This window comes from Haliotis cracherodii, unplaced genomic scaffold (assembly GCF_022045235.1).
Source record: "Haliotis cracherodii isolate W230 unplaced genomic scaffold, xgHalCrac1.p SCAF_9, whole genome shotgun sequence".
Lineage (NCBI taxonomy): Eukaryota > Metazoa > Mollusca > Gastropoda > Lepetellida > Haliotidae > Haliotis > Haliotis cracherodii.
In genome coordinates this window covers 2,219,148-2,238,844 of record NW_027266343.1, presented here as the reverse complement: position 1 = coordinate 2,238,844, position 19,697 = coordinate 2,219,148, and the positions used below count along the sequence as shown (strand labels likewise).

At 41.6% G+C, this 19,697-nt stretch overlaps 1 protein-coding gene and 1 pseudogene across 1 annotated transcript; both read left to right on the top strand.

Moving 5' to 3' along the window:
• The first annotated feature begins 2,789 nt into the window (after positions 1-2,789).
• On the top strand, positions 2,790-15,136 carry LOC139452746 (1,5-anhydro-D-fructose reductase-like). Its single transcript, XM_071234338.1, has 11 exons — positions 2,790-2,876; positions 4,528-4,695; positions 5,849-5,965; positions 6,525-6,596; positions 8,191-8,313; positions 9,511-9,620; positions 10,142-10,202; positions 12,225-12,308; positions 13,454-13,536; positions 13,881-13,918; positions 14,082-15,136. The coding sequence occupies exons 1-10, from the start codon at positions 2,790-2,792 to the stop codon at positions 13,909-13,911; spliced, it is 936 nt and encodes a 311-aa protein (XP_071090439.1). The 3' UTR covers positions 13,912-13,918; positions 14,082-15,136.
• Positions 15,137-18,164: 3,028 nt separating this feature from the next.
• Positions 18,165-19,594, top strand: LOC139453193 (uncharacterized; annotated as a pseudogene).
• Positions 19,595-19,697: the final 103 nt, after the last annotated feature.

Genomic DNA, 19,697 nt, shown 5'->3' with positions numbered 1-19,697 from the left:
CATATCTGCTGGAGCATGTTTCGAAATTCCTTGAGTGTCTGTGGTTGACGTCGATCCATCTCACATGTGCTGCGAGCCGGCCAGGGGATAACATTCACGTTGTTTTGTTGAAGAGAGTCCTGAACAAGTCGAGCAATATGAGGCCGGGCGTTGTCAAGTTGAAAGGTAATACCTGGGCCGGTAGAACAACAGGGCCGATGATCTCGTCGCGGTAGTGCTGTCCATTGAGATTTCCCTCTACCACTATCAAACGGGTCCTCTGTCTTGCTGTAATCCCACCCCATACCATAACGCTACCGCCCCCGAGCCGATCTTCTTCCATGACACAATGATTAACGTAACGTCCCCCTCGACGTCGTAATACTCGAATCCGTGCATCGCTGTGGCTGAGGTGAAAACGAGACTCGTCAGTGAATAGAACTTGTCCCCACTGCATGGCCGTCCAGCGTCCGCTGTCTGCACCACTGTAGACGTACTTGACGGTGGTTACGCGTGGCCTGCCACTCCGATGATGGTCTCTGACTGCATTTGTCTTTAACCAACGTTGCCATAAACACCAAATGGTGTTTCTGTGGACATTAAATTGTCTTGCAACATCACGTTGACTCGATCCTGCTTCAAGCATACTAATGGCTCGCAGACGCTCATTTTCGGACAGGCGTGGAATTTCGTAATGTTGGATAATTGTGTAATTTTGTTGTTTTTTCTGAGTGTTTGTTGTCAGCACGATGCCAAACAATGCATATGGAATCCCGTTAACGCACAGGTTTTTATACCCAAGTGAAATGCATGGGGCTTGCATAAAAGTCAACTTTTGCATGGAATGCATGCTTTTCTGTAGCAGTTGCGTTTTTGTGACTTGATTCCATACATGTACTACAATATCGAAAACCAAACTTTACTTGTTTGAAAAATAAACTAAAATATTGGTGTCACAGGAATTTATGTTGTTGAGTATATTATAACTTAGGCCGACCCCAAGTGCTCGAATAGGTGACAGTCACAATTGAACGTGCCGGGGTTCATATACCAACTCAAGTAGGATTAGAATGCTTGTCTCCCTGGACCGAGGACCAGGAAACAGGGGCATCATGTTTTATGTTATACTATATGCTGTTCACAGGCAAGAGCATTATTGTATGTCACGCAATCTCTCAAAAGAAATACAATTTAGCCTCAGTATTACATGATGAACGTTCGCATCGGTCATTGACTCCTATGTAATTATTTCAGGCGATTATGCTTGTAAGAGGCGACTTAGGGGATCGGGTAGTCAGGCTCGCTGACTTGGTTGATACATGTATTCCAAATGCGTAGATCGATGCCAATGGAGTCAATCACTGGGTGGTCTTTTTCAGACTCGAATATTTACACACCGCTGCCATATAGCTGAGAGTGGCGTTAAACAACAAACAAACAACTCCTATGTAAATCATAGCTTGGTGTTAACAAATGTCTGTCAACGAAAGTAAATACTTTAACATGTTTCTGCTTCAGAGGGCCAAGTTGATAGTAACTGTACGCATATCTCAAATTGATGTACAGAAGCGATGAAATGCTTGCAACACGAGAATTAGAGAATGTTTTGATTTGTTTTGTGATTTCAAAAAATATGTGCTTAAATTTGTATCCATACTTTTAATGTGAAGTGATATGGGTTTTTTGGTTCACAAAAACTAGCAAAGAAACACGGTGGAAACTCATGTTGACCCGCATACTTCCGTTCCATCGCAGTTGACGAACAGAGTTTGTAGCCATGGGATCGCGGGTTAGGATGTCTCTGCGTGGTATTTTTCATATAATTTCGAGAATAATTAATAAGGTATAATGTGCGGAACATCTGTACAATATTTTAAAATATGAAAGATTAATTCATTTCGGACAAAAAAATGTTCCTTTCGTTTGAGATACAAGTAAGGTTTTCTATTCAATTGCTAATAAGGGGCGGTCAGGTAGCCTAGTGGTTCGCGTTCACTCGTCACACCGAACACCCGGGTTCAATTCGAAATATGGGTACAATGTGTGAAGCTCATTTCTGGTGTAACCCGCCGAGATATTGCTGGAATATTGCTAAAAGTGGCGAAAAACCGAACTCACTTATTCACGTTTAACTATAAGCATTTTCTGTGGTAAGAAGTAGACAAATGAGATGCCTTTTCATCAAACATGGTGTTCGGATGTCAATTCGTCTGTACAAAGTTGCCACACCACATTGGTTTAACATTACATTGCTGCGTCACACTGTATCAAACAAACAAACAAACAAACAAAAAGGATATGGTATAGGTATCAGCACCTATAAAGAAAGAAAGAAACAAGTTGAAATCCATTGTTTCATGGGCATTACTTAAAAGTTGACGGATGGGCTTGCTTGACAACAATATAAGGATCTTTATGGCCTTTACAGTTAATAAAAAAGTTGTAGTCCATAGAGTATCTCTACTTTATCAAGTGTCTACTCAAAATGTACTTTCGAAACGATACGTACCTTTCCCATGATTACTACCCTACGACACAATCTCTATACAAGTACCCTTCAGTGTACTTGCACGTGCCCCTTGTGGAGTGACGGGTCACCTCGGTCCTTCACCCCTGTTTATCGCATGCTAAATACTTTATATCGTATCGTATCGTATCATTCACATCCGCGACGACACGCTAAAGACACGTGCTACACACATGATCAGGATTTATGACGTAGGGAATCCGGTCATACACTATCGCTTACCCATACCGTCTATGTCGTCGGTCAGCGTTTCGTTTCAACCAGAAGCTAACCTGTTAACGCTATGGCCGAACACACCCCTGTGACCCTGTCGCTAAATAATGGCCTTTCAATGCCTGCAGTGGGATTTGGGACATTCAACAAGCTGGCGGTATGGTATTTACGTGTTCTTTTAAGCTTGTACTATAAAATGTTCTAGGCAACGCCTGACCCGTGAAGATCCGGGTTAGAATTTTCCTTCGACAACCCGTTCATGTCGTAAAAGGCGACTAGCGGGATCGGGTGGTTTGACTCGCTGACTTGGTTGATGCATGTCATTATTAAAATATTAAAAAGTTGTGGAGATCAATGGTCTTGTCATCACTTGAGTGTCTGGTCCAGATTCTGGTGCGATTATATACAGACCGCCTTCATAAACCTGGAATATTGACAAACAAACAGTGCTCCTGCCAAACGAGGGCGGACAGTAAACAATCAAGTATTGGCCACTCCAGTGATTGTTGACCAGACGGTCTATTGAGTGAGTGAGTATGGTTTTACGCCGCTTATTCCAGCAATATCACGGCGGGGGACAGAAATGGGCTTTACACATTGTACCCATGTTGGGAATCGAACCCGGGTCATCGGCGTGACGAGCGAACGCTTTAACCACGAGGCTACCCGACCGCCCCGACGGTCTACTGACACGATAGTGCGTTTACTGATTTTGTTGAAACTGAAAAAGATACGATAATTTTAAAATACGTCTGCTGAACTCGCTTGGGTTGACTCAATATTTCAGCAACATCACGGTGAGGAACTCCAGAAACGGGCTTCATAAATTGTGTCCGTGTTGGAATCGAACCCGAGCCATCGGTGTAACGAGCGAACTGTTTTACCACTACGTTGTCCCCTTAAGTTGTATGTTATACGCATTCCTCCCCACCCATAGCCTCCTCGGTTAGAGTTGGTCCCCGGGGCGGTCGGGTAGCCTAGTGGTTAAAGCGTTCGCTCGTCACGCCGAAGACCCGGGTTCGATTCCCGACATGGGTACAATGTGTGAAGCTGGTGATATTGCTGGAATATTGTTAAATGCGGCGTAAAACCATACTCACTCAGTAGAATTGGTCCCAGCACTCCGTTGCTTGCCGTCAGAGGCGACTAAGTTTAATTAGGCTGTCGCGGTGTGTCATCAAACCCTGACGGCTTGGATCGTTGTTCGTGCCATCAGCCACTGAGAATCATGCCCACTATATGCAAATCTCCTTCATATTCATAAAGCTGGTATGTCTCACTACGACGTAAAACAACATTAGCTTACTCGTTCATTTGCTATCAGATAAGGGTGGTAGGGGCTTAGTGGTTAAAGCGTTCGCTCGTCACGCCGAAGAGCTTGGTTCGATTCCCCACATGGGTTCAATGTGCGAAACCCATTTGCAATGTCCTCGCCGTGATATTGCTGGAATCGTGCAAGAAGCGGCGTAAAACTATACTCAATTACTCTCGCTAATCGGATTGTTGCTTGAAAGAAATAATATATAATGTACCCGTGAAGATCTGGGGTAGAATAGGTCTTCAGCAACCCATGCTTGCCGTAAAAGGTAACTGTGCTTGTCGTAAAAGGCGACTAACGGGATCGGGTGGTCAGGCTCGCTGACTTGGTTGATGCATGTCATCGTATCCCAATTGCGTGGATCGATGATCATGATGTCAATCACTGAATTGTCTGGTCCAGACTCGTTTATTTACAGACCACCGTCATATAGCTGGAATATTGCTGAGTGCAGCGTTAAACAACAAACATAATGATGTCTACACTGTAGGTCAACGACAGGGTCATGATAGACGCTATGAAGACAGCCATTGACGTCGGCTTCCGTCATTTGGATGCAGCGTGGTATTACAACAACGAGACAGACGTAGGTCAGGCCATCAAGGAGAAGATACAAGACAAAACAGTGACGAGAGAAGAGCTGTTCATTACATCAAAAGTAAGTCACATTATTACAGAAACTATGCACTGGATCACAAATTGTTGTTGCGAGTTGATTCCGAAGTTTGACCCAGAAATCTGTTCGTCAAGAACTCAAACAGGGTTACGTTGACATCACAAGAGGCAATACAATTGGTCAAAGCTGTGACAGCAATGAGTATCAAACCCGATAACAAATGTTAATAAACTCACGCATGTCCATAAATTGTCACTGTACATGTCGATTGTATTGAGAGATATAATAATCTGGTAACAGTAGCTGTTGACATTCATTCACTTGCCGTCACAAACACTCATCACTATCTTCTACAATATATACTGCCACATGACACCGGCCTCTAAATCAATTAACCATGTTCTTATTTATAAGAGATGAATGATACCGGGTAAATGTATGGTTTTAAACCCAGCTCACTCACTCATTTAGGTATGTTTTGATAGACGCAGACCTCATTACGTTACATAAACAGTTTTTAGGAAGCAAAGCAATGGATATACCCATGTTTCAAAATCACTTCTGGTGATAGATAAGAAAACATTATCTGTTGACATACACATGTACTCACAGTGGAAACCCTACTCCATCTTCCCGAGGCAAGTGAGTTAACTGACTATAAAAGTCCAGTTTCCTCTTTTAAAGTCAGTTAACTCTCTTGCCCCGGGAAGATGACCCTAGTCAGAACTCCCTTAAACCGGGAACCCAATATTCGGACGATTACTATTTGAGTTTTACGCCGCTATTATCAATATTCAAACAATACCACGGCGGGGGTCACCAGAAATAGGTTTCACACAGTGCACCCATGTGGGGATCCGAACCCGGTTCTTCGGCGAGACGAGTGAACGCTTTAACCACTAGGCTACCCCGCCGCCCGATTACTATTTCAAACGCAGTTCAAGAGTCAATACTATGTACCCATTACGCATTAATTCAGATAATTTCATTTGGAAGATAATTACCGGGGATTTCAGGCTGATCAATTATGTAGTCAAAAAGTGATATACGATATTTGAAACGCCGTCATAATGTTGCCTGATGCAACGTTAAACAAACAAACGCTATTTTGAGTCGCCGTCGTGATGTTGCTTACTGCAGCGTAAAGCTTCTAAAGAGATTTTAACATTGAACTGACACTTTTGCGTTGTTTCAGCTGTGGTCCAACTTCATGGCACCGGAGAGGGTTGAGGAAGCGGTGAGGCTGTCTCTGGAAGACCTTGGTGTATCCTATCTGGATCTGTACCTTGTACACTGGCCTACACCCACAGAGGTGAGATAGTCATAGCACATGCTGAATGGAAACCACGATCAGGATTGTGGTTAGAATCTATCTCCTTCAACCGATACTGGTAGTAAGATGCGACTGAAGTGGGTGGTCAGGCCCAGTGACTTTCTTGAAGGCGTGGGATGAGCGGCGCTGAACCAAAGTCACTCACTACGGGTCATTAAGTTGAATGATTATTTGTCCTGTGAGTGTGTGACTATGGCTTTACTCCGCTTTTAGCAATGTTCAAGCAATATCACGGCGGGGGACAGAGGAAATGGGCTTCACACATTGTACCCATGTCGGGAATCGAACCCGGGTCTTCGGCGTGACGAGCGAACGCTTTAACCACTAGGCTACCCGACCGCACCTTTGTCCTTAGTGTTCTGTCAAAATGCTGAGCACAATATTCCGTAGTTAAAACTTCCAGGACATTTTGTTTGTGTGATTGGTTACGGTAACATAAAATGTCATTTGCCCTTTATTATGATAAATGTGACACTGAGCATTTGAACAGTACCATTTTTTGTATGAAATATCAATATTCAGATTTACTGTTTTCAAGGACAGCCCTGACGACCGGTCCTTCAGTGCTCCGGTTCATGACCACAAGATCGATTACCTGGACACGTGGAAGGTATGGCCAGAGGTTGTAGACCGGACCGATTAGGGGACAGGTCCCTAATAATCCCTTATGGCATGACCCTCTCAAGCATAAGTCTGTTACAGAGATCCAATAATTATGCCCACATACTTATCCTATATGCACCGTCGAAATAATGATATGTCTCAAAAAACGTAGTCCAAATACATATATGAACACAGAATGCCATTCAGAAAGTGGTCAAATGTAAAAAATGTTATATTGGGGATATCACTTTCTTTGTAAAGTACAGATTCTCGTACTTTTTTGGGTTGAGTCCCGTGCTGGCGATTAGGTGCCTCACTCTGGCAGTGTGGGTTCGAATCCCAGACGGGACTCAACCCCAAAAAGTACGAGAATCTGTACTTTACAAAAAAGTGTTATCCCAAATATATCATATTACTATTACAACTATATGTATTTGTAACAATACATATAGTTGTAATAGTAATATGATCACACCATTATTATTCTCATTTCGCTTATTCAGTGTATTAAGTCTCCATTCTTTTATTGTTATTGCCACCATAACGCCAGTTATAGCAGTCTCAAAACGTAACTCTCATGAGCGAGACAGTATCTGTGCACTGCTGGTGATAGGGAGACGGGAGATGGTGATGTCACTTGTATTAGAATAGAATGGAGGTATTATACATTGGATAATCGAAGATTCTTATTTTAATGAGTCATACAACTGTCAGACTGGCCATAAATCCCAAGAGCATATTCTTAATGATAATGTGTTCAGGTGAATACTTGACTTGCCTTTGCGTGTCTTTGTGACTGGAGACATTGGTGGAGCATGATACGCTCGCCTCTTCGCGAACACCTGGTGTCATCACTATTTGATAGCGATACATAAACACATGCTAATGATATAGTCGGAATCGTTCAATGTACTCTGCTTTTAGCAGAGATGTCTCGTGATCATGGACACTTTTTGTTAATTTATTTATATGTCTTTACGATAGTTCGTACATGCGTCCATCAGTCTTACATCTCTATTTCAATATGTCCCGATAATCATAATAGTCATTTTGCAAAAGGCACAAAGGCACTCAGAATGTTGTTATTCCATATTCAGAAATATGTCTCAACATATATATGTCTGGTAAAGAAAACATACTCTTCGATGCATTCTGTTCAAGCTGAAGTACAAAGACGTACACTGTTTGTGTTACCGCTATGACATCGGTCAGATATCGCTGAAGACCTTCTCAAACTGTCGAACTCTAAGTGAGATAGTGAGTTTGGTGTAACGTTGCTTTCAGCAGTATTTCAGTTACATCACAGCGTGTCGTCTTTATGTGGGAGGAAAGTGATGCAGGCCTTAGACGTTACCACATTGATGAAACCCACGAACACGGGCATGGTGCTGAAAACCCTAGAAACTTAATTAGCACGAACCGGGGCTTTGAATCCACAATCATAGGAATCTTCTATCCTTAAGGGTCGCAACTTTGCGCAGCGATTGCGATGCCTTAGACGAGTGGGCGACCCATGTTTTACCTGTTGATGCTTCCTGTGTGTATGCGTGTATAAACGCTGTTTTATACTTTTACTTAAAGTTTCAACGTATCTGTTTAAGGCAATGGAGAAACTTGTGGAGAAGGGACTTGTTCGCAGTATTGGAATTAGCAATTTTAATTTAAGCCAGGTTGAAAGACTACTGAACATGGATGGGCTGAAAATCACACCTTCAAACCACCAAGTAAGTTACTATTGAATCGCAGCCTGGAGCTCAATGGATGTCATAGTCAATTATATGTTCTACCTATTGAGGAAATGTATGGGCCGTACAATTACACAGAAACAAAATACATCAGAATGCAGTGCAAAGGGTGAGGTGAGGTGAAATGGGGATTAACGGCGCGTCCAAGATTATTGCATTTACGTGCATGCACGTGTGTGTGTGGCTGCTTGTACTGGTCCGGACCAATGCCGATGTTATAGTGCTAGCCCACTGAGATATCATGCCGCAGTTTTACACGAACACAACACTCAGACACAGTATTCTGACTCCGAGCCGGCCAATCCTTGTCTTTGCCCTTTACTGCCAAACAAGTACCATATTTTAATGTATTTTGGTATGACGCGACTGGGGATCGAACCCCGGATCTTTCGCCCTTCAGACGGTCCAGTGCAAAGCAAGCCCGTGCGACTGAGTGTATAAAGGGGGCACGTTCTGGTTAATTGGTAGTCCGGGCAAGTTATATAAAAACGGTATACGGTATGCATCAGTCTAACGATTCCGTGATAGTACATGGTCCCGAGCAACCAATGCTTGACGTAAGAGCAAACCTAACGGATCAGGTGATCAAGTTCGAGGACTTGCAAATGGTTCGGTGATGGAATATTGCTGAGTGCCGTCTAAAACAACAAACAATCAAACATTACATCATATCATATGATAGCATAGAGTGACGTGTATCAATTGTGTAAAATCCGATAATAGGGCCGTGAAGATCCGGGATAGAATATGTCTTCAGCAAGCCATGCTTGCCGTAAAAGGCGACTAACGGGGTCGGGTGGTCAGGCCCGCTGACTTGGTTTATGCCTGTCAGCGATTCCAATTGCGTGGATCGATGCTCATGTTGTCAATCACTGGATTGTCTGGACCAGACTCGATTATTTACAGACCCCCGTCATATAGCTGGACTATTGCTGAGTGGCGTTAAACAACAAACCAAACCAAACCAAAACATCCGAAAATAAATCGCATTCCCCATATCGATGGCTGAAGAAACACGAAGATGGCTCACACGTGCAGCGTACCTTGTATTAGCTGAACAAACTAACTGGTGTTTTTACATAACTGTCAGTTTCATTTTCATGTATATTCTGTCACACGAGCGCACCCATGGGTGGGTAGACAATGTTGGTTACATGGACTGCTCTTACCTTTCAGATTGAGATCCATCCGCTTCTCAACAACAAAGACCTTGTCCAATACTGTCAGAGCAAGGGAATATCCGTCACGGCATACTGCCCTCTCGGCGGTATGTCGGGAAATGTAGGGTGAGTGTCAGATGATGCCACAAATTATGCCGATGACCTCCCTAAACGCCGACGCTATTGGAGTTTTACACCTTTTATTTCGCAATCTTGCCATTATTTGATTATGGGTAGTTTTTCCATTTTATTTTATTTTATATAAATTTGAATTGTCAAATTAAATGAAATTATTATTAAAAATAATTTCATCAACCCACTTTGTTTCATTAGGATGTTTTTTTTGCGTGTTTTTTCTACAATCCGTAGTAATTAGTATATTAAAATATGTAATGAATATGGTATTATTATTATAACTATTTTCATTTAAGAATTCACTGTAGCGTTCGCTCATCAAGCCGAAGGCCCGGGATCGATTCCCTGCATATGTACAATGTGTGAGCCCATTTCTGGTGTCCCCCACCGTGATATTGCTGGAATGTTGCTCGTTCACTCACTCACTCACTCACTCACTCAGCAACAACTGATGTATTAGTGTATGTGATATTCTACCAGTCTATACTTACCTGTTGCTCGGTTTCTCGTAGGATTGTCAACAACCCGACACTGGCAGCAGTGGGCAAGAAGTATGGAAGGTCTGCAGCTCAGGTACATGAGTGGCTACGAAGAAAACATAAGACCCGTGAAGATCCAGGGTAGAATAGGTCTTAAGCTTGCCGTAACCATCCACGATTAACTGTGAAGTGTGAGTGTGAGTTGTGTTTAACGCCGCTTTTAACCGTATTCTAGTTATATCGCGGCGTGTCAGCTTAATGTGGGATGAAAGCCCGAAGTGATGCTGGTCTCAGAAGTTTACACCTTCGGTGAAACCCACGAGCACGGGTATGGTGCTGACAAACCTAGAAACATAATCGGGGCGAACCGGGATTCGAACCCACAATCATAGGTTTGTGGCGTGCCCAGGGGACGCAACTCTGCACAGCGAATTGCGGCGCCTTAGGCTACTGGGTCACCCGTGCCCCAATTAACTATGAAGTGAGATGGATAATAATAACGAGAAATTGTTTTTCGTTCATTTGACCCATGGACGCGCTAAGGTGTTGCACCAAATTCACCGTTACATATTCGCTGCGACTGCTGTCGTTGGTCTGTCAGCATAAAACTTGCAGCAACGTAGTAAACGTCGCCGACCTGCGTCAAATTTGATTTCCACACATATTTAGCTGGCAAGCTATGTTATAACTGAAATGGAGTTCCAAGGAGTGTTTATCCCCCAATAGCAACGCCAAATAAGGACCTTCGTAGGGGTTGAGTGCGAGGGGTGGAGGAGAAGGGGGGATCTTTTTGTGAGAAATACAATTTTTCCTGAAATGATGGTTTTATCCCCCAAAGTATTTTTTCACTGGTCCTGTTGCATGTACTGAGAGCAAATGTGTCGAGGTTCTCCCTAAATGTAGAGGCACAGCGAAAAAGGCTGTATATCTCGAAGCAGTGACCAAACAACTGCCCTCGAACGTCACCCGATTACCTTTGCCGCACCTATGCCACACCTTTTACAGCACCTATGCCACAACTTTTACAGCACCTGTGCCACACCTTTTACAGCACCTATGCCACAACTTTTACAGCACCTGTGCCACACCTTTTACAGCACCTGTGCCACACCTTTTACAGCACCTATGCCACAACTTTTACAGCACCTGTGTCACACTTTTTACAGCACCTCTGCCACAACTTTTACAGCACCTGTGCCACACCTTTTACAGCACCTGTGCCACACCTTTTACAGCACCTATGCCACACCTTTACAGCACCTGTGCCACACCTTTTACAGCACCTATTCTACACCTTTTACAGCACCTGTTCTACACCTTTTACAGCACCTCTGCCACAACTTTTACAGCACCTATGCCACACCTTTTACAGCACCTATTCTACACCTTTTACAGCACCTGTACCACAACTTTTTCAGCACCTATGCCACACCTTTTACAGCACCTGTGCCACACCTTTTACAGCACCTATGCCACACCTTTTACAGCACCTGTGCCACAACTTTTACAGCACCTATGCCACACCTTTTACAGCACCTGTGCCACAACTTTTACAGCACCTATGCCACACCTTTTACAGCACCTATGACACACCTTTTACAGCACCTGTGCCACAACTTTTACAGCACCTATGCCACACCTTTTACAGCACCTATGACACAACTTTTACAGCACCTATGCCACACCTTTTACAGCACCTGTACCACAACTTTTACAGCACCTGTGCCACACCTTTTACAGCACCTGTACCACAACTTTTACAGCACCTATTCTACACCTTTTACAGCACCTATGCCACAACCTTTACAGCACCTGTGCCACACCTTTTACAGCACCTTTGCCACACCTTTTACAGCACCTGTGCCACACCTTTTACAGCACCTATGCCACACCTTTTACAGCACCAGTGCCACAACTTTTACAGCACCTGTGCTACACCTCATCTTTTCGCGAACACCTGGAGTCATACCTATTTGGTCATGGTTCAGGAACACATGCTTATGATATAGTCGGAATCGTAAATTGATTCTGCTTTCAGCAGTGATATATATGATTATAGAAATATTTTTGTTACTTTTATAAGCAGAATCCAACTAGTATATTTGTTTTCCCCCAGGTAGCCCTAAGATGGGGGCTACAGAGAGGATATGCAGTTCTGCCGAAGAGTATGAAAGCTGAGAGGATAAAGCATAATTTCCAGGTAAGATGTCTCGTTCTCACTGTACACCGAGTCGTGCTGAGTTGCTGAGTTGCTTCCCTTGGGCGTGCCATGATCCTAGTATCGTGGCATCGAATCTCAGATTCGTCTGTACTTGATCTTTAGGTTCCAACAAAGAACTTCTTCGACCTATTCGTGAAATCATTTCCAAACAAATAACTGAAATACGTGGCGTTAACCTCGCCTCACTCTAGTAACATTGTCATGTCATTATTTGTTTGTTTGTTGTTTAATGATGTACATCAGGTAACACTTCACTCAGTCACAAGAAATTATGAAATGTTTCTTTCTTTGTTTGTTGTTTAATGCCACACTCAGCAATATTCCAGCTATATGACGGCGGTCTGTAAATTGTAGAGTCTGGACCAGACATTCTATGTGATTGACATCATGAGCATCGATCCACGCAACTGGGATACGATGGCATGCATCAACCAAGTCAGCGAGCCTGACCACCCGATCCCGTTAGTCGCCTCTTACGACAAGCATAGTCGCCTTTTACAGCAAGCATGGGTTGTTGTACTCGCCGCGATAGCTGCAAGATTGTTGATGCAGCGTTGAGCACAAATCACTCACTTAGTCAAATTTGTCCAAATGAGTCCAAATATCGGCTGTGGCTGATGTAATGCAATTTTATCAATCTGTCATTTTGAACCCATTGTTACCATCAAGTCCTTTCTCCACCCTCCAAAGTGGCATTCTTCCTGTCTTCCTCCTCCTCCTCATCATCATCCTCCACCTCCTACTCTTCTTTTTCTTACCCACCTTCTCATCATCATCATCGACCTCCTCCACCTCCCCCGTCACCTGGGGGCACGGGTGGCCCAGTGGTCTAAGGCTGTCCCTTGGACACGCCAGAAACCTATGATTGTGGGTTCGAATCCCGGTTCGCCCCGATTATATTTCTAGATTTGTCAGCACCATACCCGTGCTCGTGGGTTTTACCGAAGTGGTAAATGTCTTGGACCTCCATCACTTCGGGCTTTCCTCCCACATTAAGCTGACACGCCGTGATATAACTGGAATAATGTTAAAAGCGGCGTTAAAACCTAACTCACTCACTCATTCCCCCGTCACCTCCTCCTCACACGTACATGTATTCCTGACACTGTTTTTGTCTCCTACAGTTGTTTGACTTTGAATTAAGCGAAGAGGATATGGACGTGGTCAATTCTGTCAATAGTGACACACGCATGGTGGTACCAGCCATGTGAGTTTTGTTCAGTTCTTGCCGTCAATGTATAAGAGCTGTTTCAGCACAGTCATGTATACTTTCAAATATACTTGCGCTTCTCAATACTGTTAATGTGGCAAGGCAAACTTTAAGAAAAAGGTACAAAATTCTATAGTAAAGCTCAAGTTGGGACCGAATCCAAAGTTCGAAATAGCGCTTTGTATAGTTATCTCGAATTCGAGATAAGCGGGCAAATAGGGACCAAAGAATAGGTTCGAGATTTGGGTACATTCGAGATAACGGGGTTCGAGATAAAGAGGTTCGACGGTATATGGCATACGCTAAGAAGAATGTCCCTCAAATTTCATGTTTATTTGCAGGTTCAAGGGTCATCGGTTCTGTCCTTTCTAGATCGCAGGTAAGAGGGGTTGTTGTGCATTATGCTAATACATGTAGGTTCAGTGTAATACTTTGAGTGGGCTGTCGCTTCAAATATAGGTAACACTAATATAAGGGATGTATGGGGCTGTAGACTCAAACATTGTATATTTTATCCTTATTCTTTTTTTCATATATTACAGGCTTTGGAAGCGTATACTACAGCTAAAAAGGAAATAGAACACGGTTTGCAAGGTTATACCTCGCACGTCATTAGTATGACGTCACACCACTCAGTGACACAAAGGATATGACGTCACACCACTCAGTGACGCAAAGGATATGACGTCACAGTCGGATATAGAAAATCGTCAAGTCTCAAGACCTCTGTCTCATCTCAAACCTGAAATACAAATTCTTTGTCGATATCTATCGCGAGTTCTGCTAAAAATGCTTTGCCACAATTACGTTGAATATTATTTAACCGCAAATATATGTTTGTACAATATAACGAAAGCCTTCAAATCTTTCGTATGAATCAGTAGTGGTTATTGTGCTTTGAAACCTCTGTTTCTTGTAGTTTCTTACTAGGATATCCTGCATGCAATGAACCCTCAATTACTATCAAGGAGTTCTCTGAAGGAAACGTTTGGTGTATTTACCTATCCAGCAACGAAGCAATACCATGTCATACTTCCTGCTGCTATTGTTTGCATGTATGCGCATTTATTACCGACAGGGTAAGATATAACAGAGTTCATAAAAAGTCTATGTGCACTAGTGCAAATACCTTTCACGCCATCACGCGCACCAGTGCATTGTTTACTTCATCCGGATTCAAATCGCAGTGTCGGAATGACGTCACACTAGAAACGACGTCATCGCTGAAGATGATGTCATTTGACAATTGATGTTTTTATGAGGCGGAGGTGCATTTTCTTCTAAAGGGGAGCTGAAAATGAATAGGAAATAACGGGTAAAAATGAATTATAACACTCTCATATGCGTCGAGCGGATTTTACGAAACTCATGTAAGAATTCATGCATTATCCCCGCTCTCGTTTGTGAAATACAAGAATTCTGACACTCGTAAAATCACTATTACACAAATGCTCGTTTAATAATCTATATGTATATGTCACAATTACGTGTGTGGTTGATATTTTCAAATCAGTGTTCCCACATTCACTTACAGAACCAGCGTTTTGACAAGCCTATGAAGCACATCAATGTATGACAGAATAATATCTGATATCAAATTATGTGTTACAAAATGTTTTTTTACATTTATATTAAATACATTGGTATTGTGTATTATAGCTCGTGTGCCTACGTTTGTTAATTTGTGTTATGTATGAGGTACAAATGTAACATTCGCAAATCATGAATCAGTCCTTTTAAACTTGGTGTGCAAGTATGCAATGAAAAGAAAATATAGTATGTGCCCCCATCATGTAGTGAAATGATGCCTACACATGAGCATAATTGTTGGCGTATGAACAAGCGGGTATGGAACTGCATGCAAGTTGAAAGGGAATTTTCCTTCCACAGTGAAGGTGATCCTTGAGTTGCATGATGCGCTTGTCCAGTTAGATAGACTCTTGTTCTTAGGCGAGACATAGCACCATGATCCAATTGCAGCCTCTTGGCACTGTCCGTAGCCTCAATCTTCTTGATTTGAGCCAGGACCCCGTGAATGCTCGGGTGTGCTTCAGGTATTCTAATTTTTAGATGTCCGTGAAAGCCCTCAGGATGGTTGTTGCTTTGAGGACCAAAAATGCCATGATGATTCCACATCCGAGGTGAGAAGCGGGTATCGTAGTCTAACCAAGTGGTTGTCAAGTAATCGTTCACGAGGGGATCTGCTTGTGTTCTGGATCAAGTCATGCTGAACATGGTCGAAAGAGAGAAGAGAGAAGAGGTCGTCGGACATGGAATTGAATCTGGGCTCCGTTTTGGAGTCAACCACTAATCCTTTAGCTACTACCTGTCGCCAAATCCTGTGTCCAGCGGATGAGGCAACCACGAATCTCAAGCGTCTTGATGTTTTCTGGAGCTGGAGAATTCTCCCTTCAAGCAACGTATTGTGTATTCCTACTGTACTCTGGTACAGTCAATGTTCAAAATGGAGGCGTGCAACTTGTGTCATTTTCGCCCATTATGCGACGGCCATCTTATACAAAAGCGTGCGCTCACGTCTACAAGTCTCTTCCCGTAGCTCGGCATCTGTAGAGCCCTCTCCCTCATATGATTCCTTCGTGATATAACTGACCAAATGTTATCGCTGGAAGTCGTCCTGCAGACGCTCCATTTCAAATCCGATAAATGTTTCGATGACAATAAAATCTTCACGGATAATGTTTTCTCATAACATCAACTCAAACAATCTTCTAGAGACCAATGGTAGCAGGAAATAAAGTGGTTCTGGTCGGTCACAACCGTACCCATATTTCCCTACAAAATTATGACGTGTTTCATGATGAAATCGGAAATGTTTCTACTTGTTACTACGTCCAATGTGACGGGTCCGCCTTCGTTCAAAAGCTCATTCCATCGGATCCTACCTGCACACATCGTCATTCAAATGCATTCAGAGGATTTAAAAAGTGATGACTCTCTTACAATAAAACTCTTATATTGGAATATATCTGGATTGAAATCTAAATTAGATGACTGTGACTTTGTTTCATATTTACATTCATTTGACATTGTAGGCCTCACAGAGACGTGGATTCAGAAGTTAGACTTCCAGAACAAGTTTGCTGATTATTTATATTATAATATACCAGGTGATAAGTTAGCAAAAGCAGGGAGACTCTCTGGTGGCATCATAGTTATGGTTAAAAACAGCTGGAAAAATATATTAAGCGGAATTGGGTGAAAGAAAGTGGTATTTACATTCTATTAGATAAATTACTTTTTGGTACTGTAACAGATGTGCTATACTGTTGTGCATATATACACCCAGAAGGCTCAACCTATTATGATAAATGTGCTACTTCTAGAAATGGTGTACTGATGTTTCAAGACGAGCTCCTGGATATTTTAAATCAGATCGATGACGTTTCATGTATTTTTGGGGGAGATTTTAACTCAGAACAGGGACAGAACCCGACTTTGTGGAAGACGACATTTTGGATTATCTTGAAGGGCGTGATAACTCGTCTTGGGATTTCTTGATAGACCATTTTCATTTGCAGAGATACTCTGCTGACACTATTTTGAATAAGTTTGGTAAATGTTTGTTGAACCTATGCTCTGTCTTAAATATTCATATTATGAATAGTCGTTGTGGCAGTGACGCTGGTATTGGAGACAATACATTTATCAGTAGTACAGGGGCAAGCGTACATGGCTATATTATCTCCACCGTACATATGTTTGAACTCTGTAAAACATTCGACATAGACACACGGTACGAGTCGCAACATTTTCCATTAACAATGGCTTTACGTACGTGTACGCTTCACTCAGTCATCGAGGGTTATGATGATATTAATTATGCAAGTACATTTAGATTTAAGTGGAGAATTGATAAAGGAGAAATATTTCTTTGTAACTTAGCTTCGGACAAGTTTGTATCACTGGTTGAAAAAGCAGTAGATGCCGTATTCACAAATATTGATGAAAGTATCGAGTTTATTAGGGAGGCACTCTCCTATGCTGGGAACGAAATGAAGAAAGTGGTTCATGTGGACAAGAAAAGACAACAATATTAATGGTTTGATTGGGAATGTCAGTTACTTAAAAAAAGAGAGATGTACATGCCTCAACAAATTCAGAAAAGATAAAGATTTACAGTCGTTAAGGGAATATACAAGAATTAGAAATCTTTACAAAACCACGTGCAGGGAAAAGAAGATTATATTTCTTGAAAAGAAAAAACAATATTTGGAAGATAACATTAAGTCGTCGAAAGAATTTTGAACAACCCTCCACAAGCTAAATCCACATTATGAGTTTAAAAATAATATTGAAATTGATAAATGGTATGATTATTTCAAAAATATGTTTTGCGGTAATGGTGTTGGGGATGATACCTACTTTGAATTTTCAGATCAGGAAACATGTGACAATGACATAACTGCTACAATTCTTGACTCGCCAGTCACAAGAGAGGAAATTCAAAAAGCTATCTACGATTTCAAAACCAGCAAGAGTTGCGGCATAGATTGTTTAATTCCAGAATATTTTTAACATTATGTTAATATTCTACTACCATACCTTGAATTACTGTTTAATATGATTTTAGTAACGTCTTATTTCCCAAAAATGGGTAAATTATTATGCAACATTTATCAAAATGTAAAGTCGTGTGTTAAAAATCGGGGAATATACTCTGATGTCTTCACATGTAACATTGGTGTACGCCAAGGCTGTATTCTTAGCCCCTTCTTGTTCTGTTTTTTCATCAATGAACTGGCTGCACAAATTAAGGAAAATTGTACGGATGGTATACAGCTGCATCCAGATATTGTTGAGATATTTCTGTTGCTTTTTGCTGATGATATAGTCCTGTTCTCTAGTACGATAAAAGGTTTACAGAATTTGAAAGATCAACTGGAGCTTTACTGTTCTAATAGTAAACTCCAAGAGAACACCGAGAAAACGAAAGTGTTAGTTTTCAAAAAGGGAAATAAACTATCAAGTAGGGAAAAATGGTTCTTCAACTCACAACCGTTACAACTTGTCACTTCTTATAAATATCTGGGGGTAACCTTCACAGGCAGATTATCGTGGAATTACCACACCAGTAATGCAGCAATGCAGGCAAAAAAGATACTAATGGGAATCTTACATAGTTTAAAAACTTTCACTGATCTTTCACATCAAACCTTTTTTAAAATATTTGATACAAAAATTACTCCAATTCTTTTACATGTAGCAGAGGTCTGGGGACATACTGAATACAGAACTATTGAACTGGTCCATCTATATGCTTGTAAACGATTCCTTGGCTTGTTCTACATCGGGTGTTATGGTATATGGTGAATGTGGACGTGTACCACTTTACAAATTTCAACATATTAGAATTCTCAAGTATTGGTTCAAGATTCTTAAAATGCCTATTGATAGATTACCTAGAAAATGTTACAACATGATGTTATTGTATGAAAAACATGGAATCCGCAATTGGGTATATGATGTAAAGTCGTTATTAAATGATTGCGGTTATGGGTATGTTTGGCATACTCAATGTGTACCAAACAATCCAGATTCATTTTTAGTATCTTTACGCCAAAGACTTAATGATATATACTTACAAAAACGGGCATCGAATGTTTTTAAGTTCAGAAAAATGCAATTATTACAAGCTTTTCAAGACAACAATTTCCCCAGAATACGTTTTGTTTGACATCAACTTTAAAAGGTTTAGAATAAGTTCAGCACAATTTAGATGCAGCTCTCATAGACTTAGGATCGAGGTAGGCAGGCATAGAAACATAGACATAGAATTGAGGATATGCGAGCAATGTGATTTAAATGTGATTGAAGATGAGTTTCATTTTCTGTTAGTTTGTCCAAAATACGACCACCTTAGAAGAAAATATATTGATCTGCCTTGTTATGTACATCCCACTCTACAAAAATTTACAACGATCATGTCAACAGCTGACAAAGATACTCTAAAAAATCTATCAATGTTCATTTATCATGCTATGTTAATTATAATATGACCTGTTAAACGGATATGTAACCACTCCTGAAAACAGAATTGTTCTATGGCCTTTCAGTATGGAATAAAACTTATCCTATCCTATCCTATCCTATCCTAAATGCATTCTACAAGACAAGAAAGACTGAATTCCATTTGCTAG